General features: G+C 50.6%; 1 protein-coding gene across 4 annotated transcripts in view; it reads left to right on the top strand.

Annotated features, from left to right (window-relative positions):
* Positions 1-19,909, top strand: part of CAPN8 (calpain 8) — a 52,295-nt gene that overhangs the window by 9,796 nt on the left and 22,590 nt on the right. For all 4 annotated transcript variants that reach the window (XM_040985328.1, XM_040985327.1, XM_040985331.1 and 1 more), the window contains exons 3-9: positions 12,827-12,945; positions 13,451-13,584; positions 14,360-14,528; positions 15,374-15,457; positions 17,013-17,098; positions 18,979-19,053; positions 19,566-19,726. In XM_040985328.1, coding sequence (XP_040841262.1) covers positions 12,827-12,945; positions 13,451-13,584; positions 14,360-14,528; positions 15,374-15,457; positions 17,013-17,098; positions 18,979-19,053; positions 19,566-19,726 — 828 coding nt within the window. The remainder of the gene's footprint in view (positions 1-12,826; positions 12,946-13,450; positions 13,585-14,359; positions 14,529-15,373; positions 15,458-17,012; positions 17,099-18,978; positions 19,054-19,565; positions 19,727-19,909) is intronic.

The raw sequence follows: 19,909 nt of genomic DNA, 5'->3' as shown, positions 1-19,909 counted from the left end.
CCTTGACGTGTGCCTGATGATCCCTTGTGTCCATGCACACACTGAGCTTTCAGGCTTCCACTTGCCAGCAGCCCAGAAACTGGCTGTCGTTGGAGGCATAATTATAAGAAAATGAAGGCTGAGGAGGCTGCGGGGTTAAGGGACCTGTTGCTGCATGTAATTCTTACTGTACTGTCAGATTTCTCCTGGGGCCGCCTGGTGTTTGCAGGAGAACACAATAGTTTTGACTCTGCACAAGTAATTCTTTGAGCACCCATGGATAAAAGAGCTCTGAGATCACAGCTCTCCCTGGACTTCAGACCTCTTGCCACCTGAGAAGGCGAGTTCTTTAAAGATGCTGTCTTCTGCAACTCCAGCTTTTCTTTGCTCTACTTTCTTAGCTGAATGCACGGCCACGAGGTCCAGCAGGACCAGGTCCAGCAGGAGCTGCCCACGTACAGAGCCCCACTAGAGTGCAGACCACCTTATGTGAGGGTGGGTTACCTTGTGCGGGACCAGGCAGAATACATCTACAAGTGCCTCTTCCAGGGACACTTGTGCTGCCCTTCGCTCAGAGAGCTGTACACACTCAGCCTGTCTTTCCATTGCTCAGCCCAGGACAGCCTGCCCCTCCCTTGCATTCTGCTCCTTGGGTGGCCCAGCACCTCTTGAGGTTTCTGTGCCTGCCCTGCTCTCAGCTTCTGCTGGTCTCTGTGGGCTGGCTTTGTTCTCATCCTTTGCAGACAGGCTGCGCATGGCATGCCCACGAGAGGTCCTGGGCTTTGTCCCAGGAGCATCTACACCAGTTGTGTCTTTACACATCTCAGGAAAGGACTTTGATGTATTGCAGTAGTGTGTCTTTGCTCAAAACTTGGACCAGTTACTATAGTCAGAGGGTAAGGTATCAACTAGGTCATGAGCCCATTGTTTTTGTTTTTTAGTATTTTTATTTATTTGAAAGGTTGAGTTATACACAGAGAGAGAGAGAGGGAGAAAGAGATCTTCCATCTGTTGCTGGTTTACTACCCAAATGGCTGGGACAGGGCCAGGCTGAAGACAGGAGTCAGGAGCTTCATTTGGGTCGCCCACGTGGGTGCTGGGCCCAGGTACTTGGGGCATCCTCTGTTGCTTCCCCAGTTGTTGCATTAGCAGGGAGCTGGATCGAAGTGGAGCAGCAACTGTGGCTTTTATGCCTCAGTATTCCCAGCTGTACTGTGGGGACATAAACCCTGCTTGACAGGTAGTTGTGGTTAGTAGTCAGTTAACCCTGGTTCCCTTAGCCCTGGAAAGCGAGCACCACTGTGGATGGGCACGGCTGGTAACAAGCCCGTGAGTCTAGGCTGTGTGCTCCCTGGTACGGTCTCACACACTCTCTGTCCACTGCGCCTGGGGCTCCCCGGTTGCTTGCTGTACTTTTATCTGTTGACCTAAATTTTCTGCTTTCTTTCGTTAGTAAAACATTTAAAAGCAGTTTGTCATAGTCTACTTTTTTGGCTGCTAAAACACATTGGGTAATTTCTAAATGACAGAGTTCGTTTAGCCCAGGATTCTGGGGGCTGGCTCTGACACCTGCTGGGGGCTTTCCCTGTATCTGGGAGGCGGGGGCATGAACTGTGCTGTGGGAGCTTGTCTCTTTTGACCTGTTTGTTCTCTCTACCTCTGTGGGGTGGATGCCGTTTTCATGCTTGCTGGGTTTACTGAATAGAGTCTTATATTCTGTTTTCCTGTTTTGAAGAGAGAGTGACTAGATCATTTCACATGTCCCTAAAGGCAGACAAGGAACCAACAGCAGTGACCTAAATTCATCACCTTCCCCTGCACCTCCCCTACACTGATTTTGCTCCATGAGTCAGCATGTCCCAGAGGCTGGGGCATCCTGCTAGTCAGTAATTGGGGAATGTCGGTATCTTTAAGAGCACTTTTCCAGACACATTTAATGTGTGGCATCCTTTGAGGATTGGGATAAAGCAAATCAATTCCCTGGGATCCAGTGGTTCTTCTTAATGAGCAATCGGGGTGGGGATGAGGCAGCGGGGAGGAGCCTCAGAGAGGTTGAAGGTTCAAATCCACTCACGAGGTTCATGAGAGTGCTGGCTCAGGCCTCCGGGAGGCAAGAACATGGTGAATGACAGTTCTGGGTGTCCAATGGACTGAAGTGTGCCTTTGATTTTGCTGATGGGTCTAAGAGGAGGTGGGGTGGGGGGTAGGGGATGGGAGAGGGAGTCAGTGGAGGGGCACGGGGGTTACAGGGCAGGGCTGCCTGTATGAATACAGTCAGAGAAATCACATGGACAGGTGTGAGCTTGGGGCCCAGCAGCTGGGACACCCCTTGGGGCACCCGTGTCCCACGATCTGGATGGCTAGTCCTGGGTCATCCACTTCTGATCCAGCTTTTTGCAGAGTGCATCCTGGGGGTCAGAAAGTGAGGACGCTGGAGTTTGGGTCCCTGCCACTCAAGTGAGAGACTCAGATGGGGTTTTGGGTCCCTGACTTTGGCCTGGGCCAGCCCCTGCTGTTGTGGGCATTTGGGGAGTAAGCCAATGAATGCAAGAAGTCTCTTAGTCTATCTTTTTGCTTTTCAAGTAAAGGGAAAATATGGAAAGCAAATAGATAAATAAAACCCACATGAATAGTTGTTACAAATATCTCTTATGCTTATCCTCACCTATAATTATAGCACTTATTATACTCTGGGCACTAATGAGGAAGCACAGGCATGGCTGTAGTGTGGTTTAAAAGCTGTGTTGGATAACTTTTAACACACTTTTTTTTCCTAGCCCATTTTTAGCTTTACACATTGCAGAAAAATCCTGCGTTCAGATCCTGCCTTCTTGGGGCTGCTAGAAGGTGGCATGTGTGAGCAGGAGAAAGAATCTCACTTGGTGGGAATGCCGGGTTGCAGTGCCAAGGGGAGACTTCTTAGGCGTCCAAGTCTCCTGGCTGAAGTCAGCGTGGGTGCCAGGCTCTCACTTTGCAGTAGATGTGTAACACGTGTGTATGTGCCTGGCCATCTCCGGGAGCCTGGCATGTGGACCTGACCTTGTGAGTAGGTAGAGATGCAGGGAAGCTCTCTGAGCTCTGGCTTCACCCAGGGAACCCTGACCTATGGATCTGGAAACTAAAGCAGTGAACATTGCTGGTTCTTGCTGGTGGCAGGGCAGGGGCAACTGTAGACAGCTCTAGCCCCACACCTTTGGCAGAGCATAGCTTTGGCATGCTGCATGGCCCACCAGCAGGGTTCAGCTCCTTGCTGAATGGCTGAACTCACTGTCTGCACCTTATGTCTTACCACCATCCCCCAGGGCCTATGGACCGCAGATGCATTGTCAGGTAACCATGTAGCTTGCACCCCTGCAGCTGCCCTCTGCCTGGCTATTGGGCCTAGCACAGGGGGCTGGCTAGAGGGCATGGCTCAAGTAGGCCACTTGTAGACACTGAGTGGAGGGTATGAAAGTGATGGAATGTCCCAGGCTGTGTGTGTGTGGAAAGGAGGAGGGTAGTCAGGCTGGAACAGGAGCAGAAAGTACTAGGCCTCTGTTACATTCAGGGCAGGCAGCCTTAGATATTCTTTGAGAGTCCCAGATGCATTGTGGAGACAAATGGGTTCCTTCAGTAGATTTACTACTGCCATTCAAGGCGCAGGAGCAGGACTTCTTGCAGGAGCTGGATCTACCTGCAGGCTACCTCCACTCATGCAGAGCAGAAAGCACGGGCTCTTTCTCTGGCCTTGTCAGCTTCCATTGTCACCTCTTTCATGCCACCTCTGTGCCTCTGCCTGACCTGTAGGCGACAGAAGCTGCTTGAGTCTCCCCCATCCAGGGGCACAATTTGTGGCCTGTGGCACTCCCTCTACCCTTGCAGTCATCAAGTCAAGCCTCAGACTCTCCCGCCACATCCTCTCTTTCACATGGGTCTCTTTCCATCCTGCACATTGGTCTATCCCCCTCACCATGCCTAATGCTGCCCACTGCACCCCCCCTCCCCTGCATTCAAAGGATGGCCTGGGGTTGGTTTGGGCATCAAGCCCTGGCCACACTGTTCATCAAGAGCTGCATCCTTGTTTCAGTCTTGGTGCCCGAGCCTCTGCAGCCCCGCCCCCTAGCCTTCTGCACTGTTGTATCTTGTGACTCCCTCCCAGTCACACCTTGGGCCCCAGGAATTCTGTTCCTCCCTCACTTTCCAAGCCTGTACTTCCAGAGCCGCTGCTCCACAGATGGGGCTTGGGGGTCATCCTTCCCACAGGTGCCTCTCTATCCACTTTCTGCTCATTTGCTCTCCTCACCTGCTGCGTCTCCTTCCCCTGCTTGGTCCTGGGTATCCTGAGCTGGGGGGATTCTGGGAAGGACTGGCCCCAGGAGCCACAACTCAAATGCCTTTAGGAATAAAGTAGGGCAGAAGGTGGTAGCAAGAGGGAAGACTGGCGACTTTGGCGAGTGAAAGAAGTGTTCTAGGTCAGCAGGAAGCCGTTATTTAGCTGAAGCTAGACATTATGAGGAAGGGGCTGGAGGCCTTTGCCGGCCACCCAGAGCTTAGCAGCCTCCTCTGTGCCTCTGCCTTCCCTGCTTCATTTCTTCCTTGGCTCGGCCCTTGCCCAGCAATAGTATTTATGGTCTGCTTGTCTTTCCTGCGACATTGTTTTTCCTCTGCTGCTGTGTCCTCACAGCAGAAAGTCCTACTTGCATGGCAAAGGAGAAGCTCAGCCAAGTGTTTGTAGAATGAAAAAGTTGAGGGATTCGGGTTAGGTTTAGCAGTTTTTAAGGGGGGTCGGATATTTACATTTTCACACAGAACTTCTTGATTCAAATGCGTAAATCACCATGCAGATCTGTTCTGGACATGCTGAGCAGAAGAGATTTGCAAGCCAGTTAGGACTGTTTTGTTGCTGCACCAAGCCCTGGCTGGGTTTAAATTACAGCGTTGGCCCTTGGGATCTGCTGCCTTCCACTAGCTTCCATCCTCGGGAATTGCATGAGGCTACCGCTGGCCACCCCTTTGGGCTGTGGTGTAACACTGTTCTCTAGGCAGGCTCCAGGCACACTTTCACTGGCTTCTGGCTGCAGCTGCTTTCTCTGCAGATGCCCTGCCTACCCACAGCCAGCGGCCCCTCTGCCACTCTGCCTGTAACTTTGATTTCTTCCCCAGATCGTTTCACATAATTTTGTTCTCACAGTGTCCAGGATGTTTTCCCAGCTCCCAAATGCCTTATTTGTGTCTTGCATTTTTACGTCTGCATTGGTCTGGTTGGGTCTCTGACAATCCTTGAGGTTTCAGCGCTGTGCTCATCTGACCATGGAGACCCTCTGTTACTCAGGGCTAAGATCTGATGACTCTAAGGATCTTGGGCCAACATTTGGAAGCTTTTGGAGTGCTAAAATTTGGGGATGTCTTAGGATCTGCAACTGTTTTGGGGGGAGTATGTTGAGCAGCCTGTTGGGCTGTCCCTGGCAAATACAGGGCCTTATTACACATATTTTGGCCACAGCTGGGCAAACAATGGTATTTGAACAGTCTCTTAGTTTTCTGTGACATCTGGCTTCCAGCATTTCATCTGATTTTTGTAGTCGAAGGACCTTGTAATTAAACTTGGTCAGCAAAGCCACTTGGCCCAGAAATTGGCTCCAAGATGTAGTTACGTAAACTCCAAACGTAGTTGCTTAATGATTCCCTGCCCTGATTCCAGTACAACCAATTCAGACTCATAACTCCCCCCTCCAAACAGCACTGTTCCAACTGAAAGCTTGGGATTGGAAAAGGCCAGCACATGAGAAGCAGGTTCATGTCATTGACTCTCATCCCTTCAACACCAGCAGAAGTTAGCAATTGGCAGGTTGGTTCTGCTGAGTTCATCTGGATGAATTCTCTCAGCTGTGAAGACTTTGCTTGCTTGTTCCTTTCCTCCCCACTGCTAACTTGGAAGGCAAAGCAAGACCAGCCAAGCATGCCCAGTTTGTCTCCCACCTTTTCTTGTTTTTCAAGTGCATTAGCTCTCTGGGGTGCACTGTAACTTCTGGAAACCACAGGCCCATGGACCCCAAGGTGTCCTCAGGTAAATGTTGTGATGCATTACTAAGTCCTTGTGAGTCACCATGGGAACCAGGAGTGGTGGGGCCAGGTGGCCTCTGCAGGAGTGGATTATTTAGTGCGCCTTATCCCATGCGGTTCGGCTCAAGAGAGTTATTTTGAGGGTATAAAAATTATGGTTGTCATAATTGAGTCACCCTGCCATCTCTCAGAAAAATGCCAGTGCAATTTGAGGCTAATCTCTATCACTGTATGGCCGACCCTCCTCCCTGGGCCTGCAGGGGTTCTGGACACCTGTAGCACCCAGGACTGGTGCATGTCAGTGTTTATGTTTCAGAGACAACGGCACCTTGCTGTAATGCCACCAGGAGCTGAGGCTCATGGCCCTGTAAGGGGTGCTAGAGTCTTAATTCACAGACACAGCAGGAGGCGGGGTCACTGTCAGAGGGAGTCCTGGTGTCTGGTGGCGGGACACATGGCTTCGGCTTCGCTGACAGACTCATTTGTCAGAATCAGGAAGAACTTTCACAGCTCATTCATCCCCCGCCACCCTGTCCGATGCTTATTAAGTGCCTCCATCTTGCCAAGTGCGGTAGACGTTGGGGAAATAAAGAATAAACAAACAGGGACAGCCTCTCTTCTCCCAGGATGGGGAGTAGGGCAGAGGGTTGCAGGTGGCTCAGATGACAGGTACGAAAGTCCTTCAGGCAGAGAGAGTGTGACGTGGGCTCCAGAAACCATGGGCCTGGAGTGGGCAGGAGGGGGGTTGCAAGCTGGAGAACCACCAGGGAGGCAGGATCCCCAGGAGAAACGTGGACTTTATTACTCAGGGCAGTGGGGTGGCCAGGATCACCACAGTGTGGGGCAGGAAAACAGCACAAGGAATTCTCATATGGAGAACAAGGAAGGGAACGTTTCTTAGGTAACAGTTTTTTTTTTTTTAAATAAAGATTTGGTGATTGTATTACTTTGAAAAAAAACATAAGACGCCACGAAAGTAATTTTTTCTATCCTACAGGATTGAGTCATAGCAGCTTTGTATGCTCTCTTAGAACACTGAATGAATTCCCTGGCCACTTTGGGAAGGGTTGAGCTTTTTCTGAAAAATAAACAAAAATAGGACAAGACGGCAGGGTGCGATGCTGCCCCCTCCCGCTGGACTTTGGAAGCAGCATAATGCAAGCACTCCATGTCCTCTGAAGTGCTCTGATCCTTTCCATGCGAAGCTTGCCTTACCCTGGGCAGTTCTTAGCTGTCACTATGTTAATTAATGCTGTCAAGCTGTGATTGGTCACTGCCTTGGAAGCAGGTGTCCTGTGTCCCTCTCATTGACTTCATGATATCCTGCAAATTTGACCAAATATTCAGGGTCACTCTCCAGTTCCATTTGTGCTGTCAGCAGCAACCACAGGCGGGGCAATTTATAAAGGACAAAAATTTATTTTGCATGGTCCCAAAGGTGTTAGGGGAGAACTCTCATGACTCAGTGCCCACTTAAATGCACGTTTGTAACTGTTGCTGAATTGGGGATAAAGTCTTGGCATGAATTTTATAGGGCACAGAGCACTCAAGCCATAGCAGCCACTTTGCAAACCCTTGGCACTGGTTGCCTGTGAGGCTGGCATGGTTGGAAGTCACCGTCCTGGCTGGTGGGAACGGGGGAGGGATGCATTGTGTAAGCAAATTCACAAATGTTTTCATGATGTGATGGTTTTGCTGCTTTCTGCTACTTCTGGATTGCAGCTCCAGGCTAGTGAATATTTGGAGAAAGAGGGCCCCTTCCAGTCCCAGTGGGAAAGGAGACCAGCACAGGGGTGAAGGAGAGAAGGGGTGGAATTGGACAGCTACTTAAGAGTCAGATCAGAAGGATTCAGGGAGCAACTGCATAGAGGGCGAAGAACGAAGGAATTGACTGGCTCTTGGGTTGGAGCACTGCAGGTGCTGGTGCTGGTGTCCGGGAGGCAGGGAAGTGGTTGTGGAGCTCAGCACAGACAAGGAAGCCAGCTACCTGCAAGTGTAGGTACTGTCTCGTTTTCTTATAGATGGTGAGCACTCCATCAACACTTGCTACTGATTCTCTCATCTGGGTTCCCCTGTGTTTGGGGTGGTGTGGGGTGACAGGAGCTGATAATAAGGAAGTTTACTGAAGACAGGCCATGGGGCAGGCACAGAGCGAAGCACGTTATTTGCCTCATCTCGTTTTTGTCTTCCTCACAGCTTTTGGAAGCAGCCGTTGCATGTAAGTCGGTGCTGTTATGTGGAGTAGGTCAGAGGCTGGAGAGAGTGTTAGCAGAATGAGGAGAGGGGGTGGCTGAGGCACAGGCCAGCGAGGGGAGGTGCCAAGAGAGGCAGAGATGCTAGGTGTGGGCTGAGGGAAGCAGGAGCCATGCCTGGAAGTCCTTGCTTTCCTTTTACGGGGGAACCTGTCATGTGCTTCCCTGTGATAACAGTCACACTTACGTGCCTCAGCTTCCGAGGGACATCAGGGTGTGGGGCATACGGCAAAGCCCTGCTGCCCTGCCAGCTCAGTCCTGCCTGGACACTGATCTCTCTGGTCCATGGACAGCTTAGCAGCTCAGTGTAATTCATCAGGCCATGGACCTTAGGGACCCGCTTGAGCTGGTGCAAACTCCTGGCAGACTCAACTCCAGAACGTGTTCAAGGAACAACTTGAGGTAAAATAAATGTAATGGGGTTTGAATGAGTGAAGAAGGATTCATGAGACAGCAGTCATTCAGAGTCCCAGTGCAGCTGCAGGAGCGCCACCTGGCTGAAGGCGACAGCTGAGGACCCATATCTTATTCTTCAGAATGAGGAGATTCTAGTGAGCAGGGCTGGGAGACCTTTTCATGACAAGGCCTATTTGGATATTGATATCCTCATTTATGGGCCGTACAAAATCATCAACTTAGAAATGAGCCTGCTATAGATTTATTGATTTTTTGAGTCCCTCCTGCAGCTGCCTTAGCAGGCCCAGACCCAGGGGTTTCACGAGCCTTATATGGTCTGTGCACCAGATGTTTTCTACCCTACCAGAGGTTCTTTGGAGGGCTCTGATCAGCAGTCTCTGGCTCTGTCTCACTGTTTACCTTGGTGTGTGGTTCACTTACAGGAGAACTAAGAGCCCTGGGGTCACCCTAGCCTAACAGCCTTCCAGTTGAGAGCCTTTGAATGACAGGTGTTCTCCCTCCCCTGCAGCACACTGGTGAGACTGTGGCTTGTCGGGCCTCATGGGAATTCTTGGAGGAGCAAGGGCTAATCCCAGGATGCTTTTTTTTTTCTGGTTTCTATTTTGTGGGGATCCCCACCCAATCCCACTACCCAGTTCTGGTTGTTGCAGCCATTTGGGGAGTGAACCAGTGGTTGGAAGATCTTTCTCTTGGTTTCCTTCTCTCCATAAAATCTGCTCTGCTTTTCTAATAAAATAAAAAAAGCAAAATTTGAGCTAAGGGAATTACTTATTTTTTAAAGATTTATTTACTTATTTGAAAGAATTACAGGGGAACTGAGAGAGAGAATCTTTTATCTGTTGGCTCACTACCCAGAATGGCACAGGGACACTCCTACCTGAGCCATCACCTTCTACCTCCCAGGGTGCATGTTAGCAAGACGAAAGAGCAGAAGCAGAGCTGGGATTCTTATTTTACCCGTTAGGAAAACACTGGTTGCAAGGAGCATAAAAGCCGACTGTAGGGGCTTACATAAACAGGGGGATGATTTCTGTTGGATGACAAGTAGTGACTGGAGGTAGTTGGCTCAGCGCTGGCGCAGCTTTCATTAACACTGGGCTCCTGCTCTGCTTTCCTGACTCTTTACTTCCACCTGGCACATGCAGACTTGGGATTGCGAGGCCAGCCTGTACCTCCAGGCATGATGTGGACTTTCTAGGAGGAAGGAAAAAGGAACAGTGATGGGCAAAAAAGAAAGAAAAATTGCCAGCCATGCCAGTCTAAAAACATTTTTTAAAAGGATTCATTTGGGTGTTTTTTTGTTTTTTCTGAAAGACAGATTTACAAAGAGAAGGAGAGAGAGAGATCGCCAGTCCACTGATTTACTTCACAAATGGCTGCAGTGGCCAGAGCTGATCCAATCAGAAACAAAGAGGTAGAGACTTCTTCCAGGCCTTCCACAGGGGTGCAGAAACTCAAGGATTGAAGCTATCTTCTGCTGCTCTCCCAGGCTATAAGCAGGGAGCTGGATCAGAAGTGGAGTAGCTGGGAGTAGAAACCGGCACCCATATGGGCTTCTGGCTATTATACCACAGTGAAAGCTCCAGAAAAAGCATTTTTTTTTAAAGAAAAAAAAAACCCCACGGAGCTGGTGTGGCATAGTGAGTAAAGCAGCCACTTATGACACTGACATCCCACAAGGGTGCTGATAAACGTGCCAGCTGCTCCACTTCTGGTGCAGTGTCCTGCTGATGTCCTGGGAAAGCAGAAGAGGATAGCCCACGGGTTTGGGCCTTTGGACACGTGCAGAGACCGGAAGAAAGCAATGGGCATTGACTTGGATCAACTCTGATCATTGAGACTATCTTAGAAGAGATGAAAGATCTCCCTCTTTCAAATAAATAAATAAATATTGATAAAACAGAAAGGTAATGGATAAGAGCCATACCACATGAGCAGCCTCAGCTGGAAGGCAGCCAGGGGAGGAGGACTTGTCCATTGAGAACATTCACAGCTCTTTTGTCTGCTTTATTCACTACCGCATGTAACTTAACCCCAACCCTAAGCCTAATTGTAACCCCAACCCTAACCCCAACTCTAACCCTAACCCTAAAGCTCTGGGCTGCTTTTGGAAATTAAAACTGCTCTCAGACCAAAGTTGTGTTCCCTTGGAGAAGAGCCTGAAGATGGTGCCACAAGTTTTGAGGCAGGCTCCCAAAGGGAGTTTCTGAAATATTTTGAGCAACAGATAAATGCCCTTCCTCCCAACGGATGCTTGGTGGGAGAATGCAGTCATGTGATACGTTCCTTGGGAAACACACCATTGTTGCCACTATTCGTGTGCACCTGCAGGGGTGACTGGCAGGTCCTTGGTGACTGAGCTTGTTCCTGCAGCCTGGTGGGTCCCAGGGAGGTGAGGAGAAAATGATGATCTCTAACGGCTGGCAAGCCTTGTAGGATGTCAGCCATGGAGGGCCAGCTGGTTGGTGCGTGCTCTGGGTGGAACAGTGGTTCAGGCTAGAAGTGAGAATGCTCTCATCCAAAAGGGGAGCAGGGGCTGCTCCAGCTCATGGAGGCCACACCCACTTTCATCTCTCAGGGAGGCCACCTGCTCGGGGAGGCGTTGTGGAGCTGTTCCCACCCTGTCCTCTTGTGCTCATTTTACCTTGTAGGTCTCCCTCTGCCTGAGAGCTTCAGGCAGCCAAGGACCTTGACATTGGTGGAGGTAGAATCTGTCAGGTGTGGACACCTACATTCCCACAGATGGGGAGAGTCAGGTGTAAACACAGAGCAGGTGCTGTCCCAGATTTTTAGGAGAACAGAACGGGGTTCGCTGATTTGTCTTGACTCATAGGAAGCCTCAAGAGAACAGTGACTTCTGGCTGGAGGGTGGGAGGCATCAGGAAAGTTTCTTGGAGTAGGAGTTAGAGTCAGCAGGTGAAGTTGCAACATAGATCTTGCCAGCAGAGGGTACCTATGAGAAACAGCCCGGCCACGGACAAGGCTGCGGCATGCTTTGTGCATGCCCAGGTTTGACAGGGACGTCAGAGTCACGGTGGCAGTGTCATAGGAAAGCCTGGAGCATTGGCTGACGTCGTGTTGCAAGGAGTTTTGTTTCTTTTGTGAACAATGGAAAGGAGCTGGTGGTTTTTGAGTAGACAAATGACAGGATCAGAGGTGTTTTGCAGGAAGACAAGGAACTGAGTGCGAGAGGAAAGTTGGTTATTTTACTCCTTCCACCCAGGGCTGCTGGCTTGTAAGGAGCTACTGCCCTGCTCGGGGCTTCTTGGAAGTGATGTCACACTCCTGTGTGGGGCAGAGAATTTCCACTCCTCAGGGAACAACCCCTAGGGGGCTGGTTACTAACACCAGAGGCAGGGAATGGGATGGGCTGGTGGATAAGGAGGTGGTGTGACGATGCCAGTATTTGAGTGGAGGTATCCCCCTAGGTTGCTAGGCAGAACCTAAGAGTCAAGTCTCTTCACGAATGGGATGAATCCTTGTCTATGTCTGTTTCCTGCTGCTAATAGCACAACACCATGGGCTGGGCAAGTTATGAAGCAGAAAGACTCCTGGGCTGGAGTGTCACATCTGGTGATGGCCTTGCTGCTGACAGAGTCCCTAGGCACAGAAGCCAGGGAGTGCACGAGAGACCTAGCAGACCACTCTTGAGATGGCCCCCAACCTGCTGATCACAGGAGTGGATGCTGCCGTGACTGAGGACAGAGCTCCCCTCCCCTCCCACAGGCCTTTCTTGGTGCCACACCTTAGCAGTTCCTTGTGGGGATTAAACCTGATTAACCTCTGGGTAGGTCTGTCCCCACAGCAGCTTTCTTGGGAAAGCACTGGAGAGGATCAACCAGGTCCCTTGCCTGCCACTCCCTGACATGCAGGGACACAGTGATATGGGGTCATCTGGGGTGCAGACAGTGGCCTTCTCCAGACCCCAAGTCTCCTAGCACCTTGGTATTGTACTTCTAGGACCATGTACACCCTTTTTACATAATCCAGTCTCAGCGATCTTCCCCGGCAGCAAGAATGCACTAAGACAAATGTGGACTTGGGGTTGAATGGGACAGTGAAGACCTGCAACAGTGGGGACTCTACAGGCCTGACCCAAGTACTCTGTGTCTTCCCCTTCCCACAACACTGTGCAGGTGACTGCTGGCTTCTGGCGGCCATTGCCTCCCTGACCCTGAATGAAAAGCTGCTTTACCGCGTTGTTCCCAAGGATCAGAGCTTCCAGAAGAACTACGCAGGCATCTTCCACTTCCAGGTACTATGCCTTGCTTGTGGTCTTTGTCACCACATTCTGCACTCCTAGGTCCTGTCTATCTTAGAGTTACTAACTGAGAATGTCTGGGGTCAGGGTCAGTTGCTCTGTGTTTGAACGATTCCCTCAGGGGTTCTGATACACGTGAAATGGGAGAACCATTGCTTTAGTGCATGCGTCCAAGCATCCACGGGTCTGCCCCCTTTCCACCACACTTAGGAGCAGGGGAATGGGTCTGAGTCACCCACTGTTGTTGCTGGACAGAACTGGGCATGTTTTCCCACCCACAAAGCCAGAGGCTGCACTAGCTGTTTTCTGGTTCATTCGTTGTCTCCAAGTGGTGTAGAAGAAGGGAGAACTGGATCCTGTTGCTAAGGAGCGGGGGAGTTCATGGAAAACGCAAGATGTCACCCAGACAGCTTGAAGCCCCATGTGAGGCCTGCAGGGAGAGCCTTCACCCTTTCGTGTATTCACATGAGGCCCTGTGTTATCTTGCTTTCTCCCCCAGTTCTGGCAATATGGAGAGTGGGTGGAGGTGGTCATCGATGACCGGCTGCCAACCAGGGATGGGCAGCTGCTCTTCCTGCACTCTGCAGAAGGCAGTGAGTTCTGGAGCGCCTTATTAGAGAAAGCCTATGCCAAGTAAGACTGTGAAGCCCCTGGGGCTTGAACCCACCCCTCTCCCACCCCACACCCCAGGCCACGCTCAGTCACCAGGGCCACTTACTCTGTTAGCCTGGCTGCCAGGGGCTGCAGGGAAAGCACCCCTGGGTCACAGAGAGAAACAGTGATTAGGGTTGGGAATTTAACTCCTCAGCTCTTATGGATGTGGGGGACTTAGCTTTTTTCTCTCTGAACTGCAGAGGTAGGCTGTTAACACAAGGTAAAATTGAAGGATAAAGACAAAATCAAGTGTGTTCAGACATGGAACTCGGCTAAGTCTGCCCCCCCTCCCTTTGGAGCTGTTTTCTTTCTCACTGGCATTTGATGCCCAAGATCTGCTTTGGGGTTTTGTTTACTGCTACCCTTTTTGGCAAGCTTAGTTCCTCACTGGGCCTGTTTCTAAAGCAAACCTCAGCAGATGCCACTCAGCCTCGAGGGAGGCTCTCCCTCGTTCCTGCCTGTTCCCTTGTCCCTTCCAAATCTAAGAAATGGAGGCCAGTCCTGGGAGGATTGCTCTAACCTTTGTGAAGGAGTGGGTGGCTGAAATACAGGTTGTCCAGGAGGGTTCCTTGCCAAGTGTTGGGCTGATCTCAGGAAGCTGTGGGCTAAGCATGTTCCTGGATGGTGAACGAGACTGGCCAAGGGCCTTGCTCCAGACTCCAGGGTGTCCCAGCATTATCCCTATTTCCAGCTCCCTTGGTCCTGTGGCTAGGGAATGGTTTACACGGTGTGTGTTTTCTTTCCTTCCTAATAGGCTCAATGGGTCCTATGAGGCTCTCACTGGAGGGTCCACAGTGGAAGGGTTTGAGGACTTCACGGGTGGCATCTCTGAGTTTTATGACCTGAAGGATCCACCAGCCAACCTGTATCAGATTGTCCGGAAGGCCCTGCGCAAGGGGTCTCTGCTGGGCTGCTCCATTGACGTGAGCCAAGGGGCTTCTCTTTATTCCTCTCTCTTGCATGGAAGGGAATGGAAACAGACATGGAGGTAGAGAGGCCTGGGAAGGCTTTGGGCTAGTATAGATCTGGGACTTGATGGGCCAGTCTGGTGGCATGCTGGTCATTGCATACAGGAGCTGGTGAAGACCTGCTCACTGGGTGGGAGCTGGAGTGTTAGTGGCCTTGTAGAGCTCCAGATTCCCTTTAGTGCTGCTGTAATGCACCAAGAATGAACACTTGGGTCCCTGGACCCTAGGTGCTACATCTGTAAGCAGAAATGATGGGCAATACATGGCAGACTTGGAGATGCCTGAAGGAAAAGAAAAGGCATTCTGAGGCCAGTGGTTACCGCCAACCAGAGGGGTGGCTACATGGAGTTCTCAAACAGCTGTAGGGACCAGAGAGCAGTGGAGACCACCAGCCCTCAGGGTCTGTTATCTCAGACCTCTCCAGCTGCCCTTCCTTTCTGTCTTTCTGTAATCAAGGATGACTAGCCTTCAGGTAGTGTGTGTGTGTGTGTTGTGTGTATGTGTAGGTAGGGAGGGTGGAGCTGGGGAGAGATTGCTTTCAGTGAATATACAGGTCTCAGTTTTCTGGTGGTGTTTGAATGGCTGGGGAGTTATGCTTCAGGCATGGTAGCCATGCAGCACCTGCTGGAACTGAAGGCTTGGTTAAAGAGGGATGGATGGAGATAACACCAAGAACCTGTAGTTCATTGCCATGTCTACAATCTTAGCCCGGTGCTGGGACAGTCTTAGAAAGTATTGTAGGGATGGCTTCCGACACATGGTCGTGGCCAGCCACCCTGAGTGAACTTTTCTCCACCCAGATCTCCAGTGCAGCTGAGACTGAAGCCATCACCAGCCAGAAGCTAGTCAAGAGTCACGCATACTCTGTCACTGGCGTTGAAGAGGTAAAATTGAATGGGAATGGGGGGATATGGTGTGTGCCACACACAGCATTACCATCCACCCAAGCATCTCAGAGAAAGAGATAGAGAGCGAGAGGGAGGAGATAGAGAGGGAGAGAGAGAGAGAAAGAGAGAGAGAGAAAGATTGACTTTCTTAAGAGGCTCACAGTTAGGTTTTGAGCTCCCTTGCCTTGCTGTAGGGAGTCCCTGACACCACAGGCATGTGGTTAGCTCTCATTCACTACAAGGGCATTTTTCACTCTTACCCATGCAGAGATGACTGACAACCTTCTGACCTCAAGCTCAGTGGATTCTGTCTTGATTTAGCCTTCATGCTGATGTGTGGCTAGGAAAGGACGTCAGTTAGATGGTACATACATTCCAGGAGTATGTGTAGGTAAAACTGGGAGATAAGAATGTGAAGGAATGCAGGTAATCATTCATCTCTACCCTAAGGAGAAAGCATGGGCTATAACTTTCATTATTTTTTATTTCCTATTTTCAAAAAGAATTTGAAGTAGCTTACAATTGAAATCAGAAACATAATAATATCATGAATGTAAGGTAAATCATATCGATCTAGGCTGAAGACAGAACTAGAGTTGAAAAATTAACTTGCTTTAGGCTTCCCAATGGCTAATGCAAAAATGGAAATGCAGTAAGTGACCTAGTTCTTTACTATTTATTCAAAGAGCATGCATGCTCATTACACATGTCTTTATGTTTCATGAATATGCTCTTTAGTCAAGTCAACCCTATAGATACAAATGGGACATATATGTGTTAATGTTGGGCTAGGACATGATGGAGAATATGAAGAAAATGAAGACAAGGAAAATCCAACTATGTACGTGTGTGTGTGTGTGTGTGTGTGTGTGTGTGTGCGCGCGCGCCATGGCCCAGGGCATGGGGGTCATATTGGAGTGTTAACTAAGGATGAGGAGAAGGAAATGTCTTAGTTACTGTTTTTTTTTTTTTTTATCTATATACCTATATATAGGAAGGAGCTTTGTATAGCTCTTGGCTCCAGAGGCTGGGTGGTTGTATCAGTTGTAGGACTTGTGTGGCTCTGGAACATGGTGGAAGTCAGAAAGGCAAGTTTGGAAAAGAAATAAGCAAGAGGGTCCAGTTCATTTTGAAGATAATGATAGTCTGCAGCTCCAGGGTTGTGGTGAGGTTACAGGAGGTATTGACCCATTTGGGGTGCTTAACACAGTGCCTCATCGGTAGTCTCTGCTATGCTGTCGGTATTTACTTGGTGGTATTTATTTTCACAAGGTCTCAGATGTAAAGAACAGGATCCATCTAGGATAACTCTAAACTTTCATCTAAGCTAAAGCAGACGTGAGCTGGTTTGTGTGATAGGCTCATTCTTTGTTATTTTTAAACATGGGGGAAAGTAAGAGCACTTGGTCAAGGCCTGAAAATAGACCTTAAAAGCAAGTAAAAGCATCAGGACCCTGAAGAAAGCAAACACATGTGCTTTCTGATGCTGAGGCGAAGGCCCGGAAGCGCGGGGGCCGACACTCAGCTGCTTTTCTCTTTGTGAAACTCACAGGTGCATTTCCGTGGCCGCCTAGAGAAGTTGATCAGACTCAGGAACCCGTGGGGCGAAGTGGAGTGGTCGGGAGCCTGGAGCGATGAGTAGGTTCCTCCCTCCCCATTCCTCCCTCGTCTCCCCCTGGGGAAAGGTGTGCGGGAGACATGCACCATGGGATGGGTTGTAGTCAGCTGAGGGGCACTCCCGGTTCAGAAATCACATGGTCTGCCCAGAAACAAGGGTCAGTGAATTCCAGGCTGGGAAAACAGCAGGAAAACCACCGAGCAGTGCTTCTCTGGCATTTCAGAGAATTCCCCTCATGGTCAAAGGGCTTACCTGTTTTCTTCTCATTGCATTGTGGTGACTCAAAGCCTGACTCACAGTCTGTCTCTACTCAAAAACACTGGTCACTTTTTGTTTTTGTAAAGATTCATTTATTTGAAAGTCAGAGTTATGGTGGGGAGGTGGGGGATGTAAGGGACAGATTTTTCATCTCTGGTTCACTTCCCAAATGGCCATATGGTTGGGGACTGAAGCCAGGAGTTAGGAACTTCTTCCAAGTCTCCCATGTGGGTGCAGGGGCCCAAGCACTTGGGCCATCTTCTGCTGCTCTCCCAGGCCATTAGCAGGAAGCTGGATTGGAAGTGGAACAGCTGTGACTAAATAGGCTTTAGGTCATGGAGAACATGCATCCTGTGGGCCAGGAATTGGGTCCCATATGAGAAAACTTCTCATCCCACTGCCCAAGGTTGAGCAAAACCCAAAAAACTCAGTTATGCTCACTGCCCTAAGAAGGTGACCAGAGTGAGTGAGTCCAAGTGTTGCCCGTTGTCACCAGTAGCTGTTTTCCAAGCTGTCATATGTTTGCCTGCCCTGACTCCACCCAGTCTCTGACAGACTGCGAAGGCTTGGTGGTAGAAGGTGGCTGCCATGTATTCTGGGGGTTGCTGAGGCTACAGACGAAGTTTGGGCCATTCTATGCGGACTGTTGGAGTAGAAGGGCACATCCCTAAGCCCATCCCAGAATCCAGCTAGCGAATCAAGGGGGAGATTAGGTTGGAGCTAATGGATTACTCCTGGTACTCCCAGACTTTGTTTCCAATGCGCACACTCTGAGAACTGATTTCTGGTCAAATTCATGTTTCAGGGAATGAAAGAGGCCCTGGGAGTTCTTTCGTGGGGCCCCTGAGCTGTTAGAGGTTCATTTGCAAGACACAGACTGGACCTGGGTGGGGGGTGCCCCAGCTTTTACCTGGGCACCGAAGGGCTTTGGAGTTTTGCTGAAAATATTCATGGAAGGTCTTGATACTGTGCAATCAGTTAGACCTTGCATACATATTTCAGAAAAACCTCCCTTTTTAAAGGTCAGGGAGTTGGAGATGGCATTTGAACAAAGTATGTGGATATTGCTAGGGAAAGGCCACCTGTGGGAGGCCTCACAGGGAGTCCCCACTTCAGGCAAGCAGCCAGAAACCCTGGGCCTGAGGGGCAGTTCTTGCAGCCCTAGGGACAAAGGCCAGGTCCTCCTCCCAAGAGCTGGCCAGGTCTCTAGCTGGGTAACCAAAACGCCAACTTCCTCATTGTTGGTGGTGTGTGCTTTTCCTGTATTGGGAAATCTTCCTGCTCTTCTCCTGGATCTTCCCTGCCACCCTCTCCCTGGCCATCCTCAGCTGGGAACCTTCAGTAGGAACATGAAACTTACCATGCATGCGTGTGTGCACGAGAGAGAGAGAGAGAGAGAGAGAGAGAGAGAGAGAGAGAGAGCAAGTGAGCTGGGCTGTAGTGTTCCCAAGCCACGTACTCCAGCCCCCCTGCTGGAGCTCTGGCCTATGTCACTGTCCAGGCTGGGCACTGTCCGGTCGGCCTCTCCCCTGCCTGTGTTTTGTGGGTGTTCCACTTCTGGTCCGCCCTGGGAAGTTCAGCTGGAGTGGAAAGGTGGGAACCCACAGGCACTGTCACCTCTGCTTCCTTTCTTTCTTCCCAGTGCACCTGAGTGGAATGACATCGACCCTAGGCGGAAGGAAGAGCTCGACAAGAAAGCAGAGGATGGGGAGTTCTGGTGAGGGGTTGTCCTCCAGCTGCGCCTCAGCAGTGGGTCTGCCCCAGCTCTGATGTAGGCGCAGCAGCCCGTCTCCAGCGGGGCAAGACTTGAGCTGTCAAGAAAGGCAGTGCAGTTCCGGGCCAAGAGGCCTTTCACTCCTGTTACCCTTCTTGCACGTGGTCTGATTCCACCCCTGAGGTGGCCTATGTGAAGTGTGCAACTCTTGATGTCTGGGCTCTCCTCCTGGCTTAGCTGTCAGCCTGTGGGCGGTAGCCTCTGTGGTCCTCCTAATACTCCCAGAGCCCTCTCTGGGTCTCTAAGGGAAGGGTTGGTCTATGTCACAGCAGGATAACCACCCTCACTGTGAGCTAGGGAAGACCCCAAGGCTGTCTCTTGACTACACTTAGGCACGGAAGCCACATCTCTGCTGGACCTCGCTGAGATGCAAATGGAAAAGAGTCTCTTGTGGGTTTGATCTTGACCCAACTGAGGGGCAGGGCTATGTTCAGATCACTCCACTACCCCACCAGGATGTCATTTTCGGACTTCCTGAGACAGTTCTCTCGCTTGGAGATCTGCAACCTGTCCCCAGACTCCCTGAGCAGCGAGGAAGTGCACAAATGGAACCTGGTCCTGTTCAATGGCCGCTGGACGCGGGGCTCCACTGCTGGGGGCTGCCAGAACTACCCAGGTGAGGCCTCGGGGCTGGCCTGAACCTGCCTGCATTCCTCCTCCCTGCCTGAGCTGCATGCCTGAGAGTGGGACATGCCTTTGCAGCTTGTTCCTAGCTTCTGTGCGTCCTCTGGAGGCCCCACTGCTCCATAGGGTGGGTGTGGGGTGGGGGCTGGGAAAACAAGGGTGGGTCGTAGGGCTG

This window comes from Ochotona curzoniae, unplaced genomic scaffold (assembly GCF_017591425.1).
Source record: "Ochotona curzoniae isolate NIBS_2020 unplaced genomic scaffold, NIBS_Ocur_1.0 contig_430, whole genome shotgun sequence".
NCBI classification, from domain to species: domain Eukaryota; kingdom Metazoa; phylum Chordata; class Mammalia; order Lagomorpha; family Ochotonidae; genus Ochotona; species Ochotona curzoniae.
The sequence above is the reverse complement of the archived record's forward strand: the minus strand, read 5'-3'. Positions and strand labels throughout refer to the sequence as shown.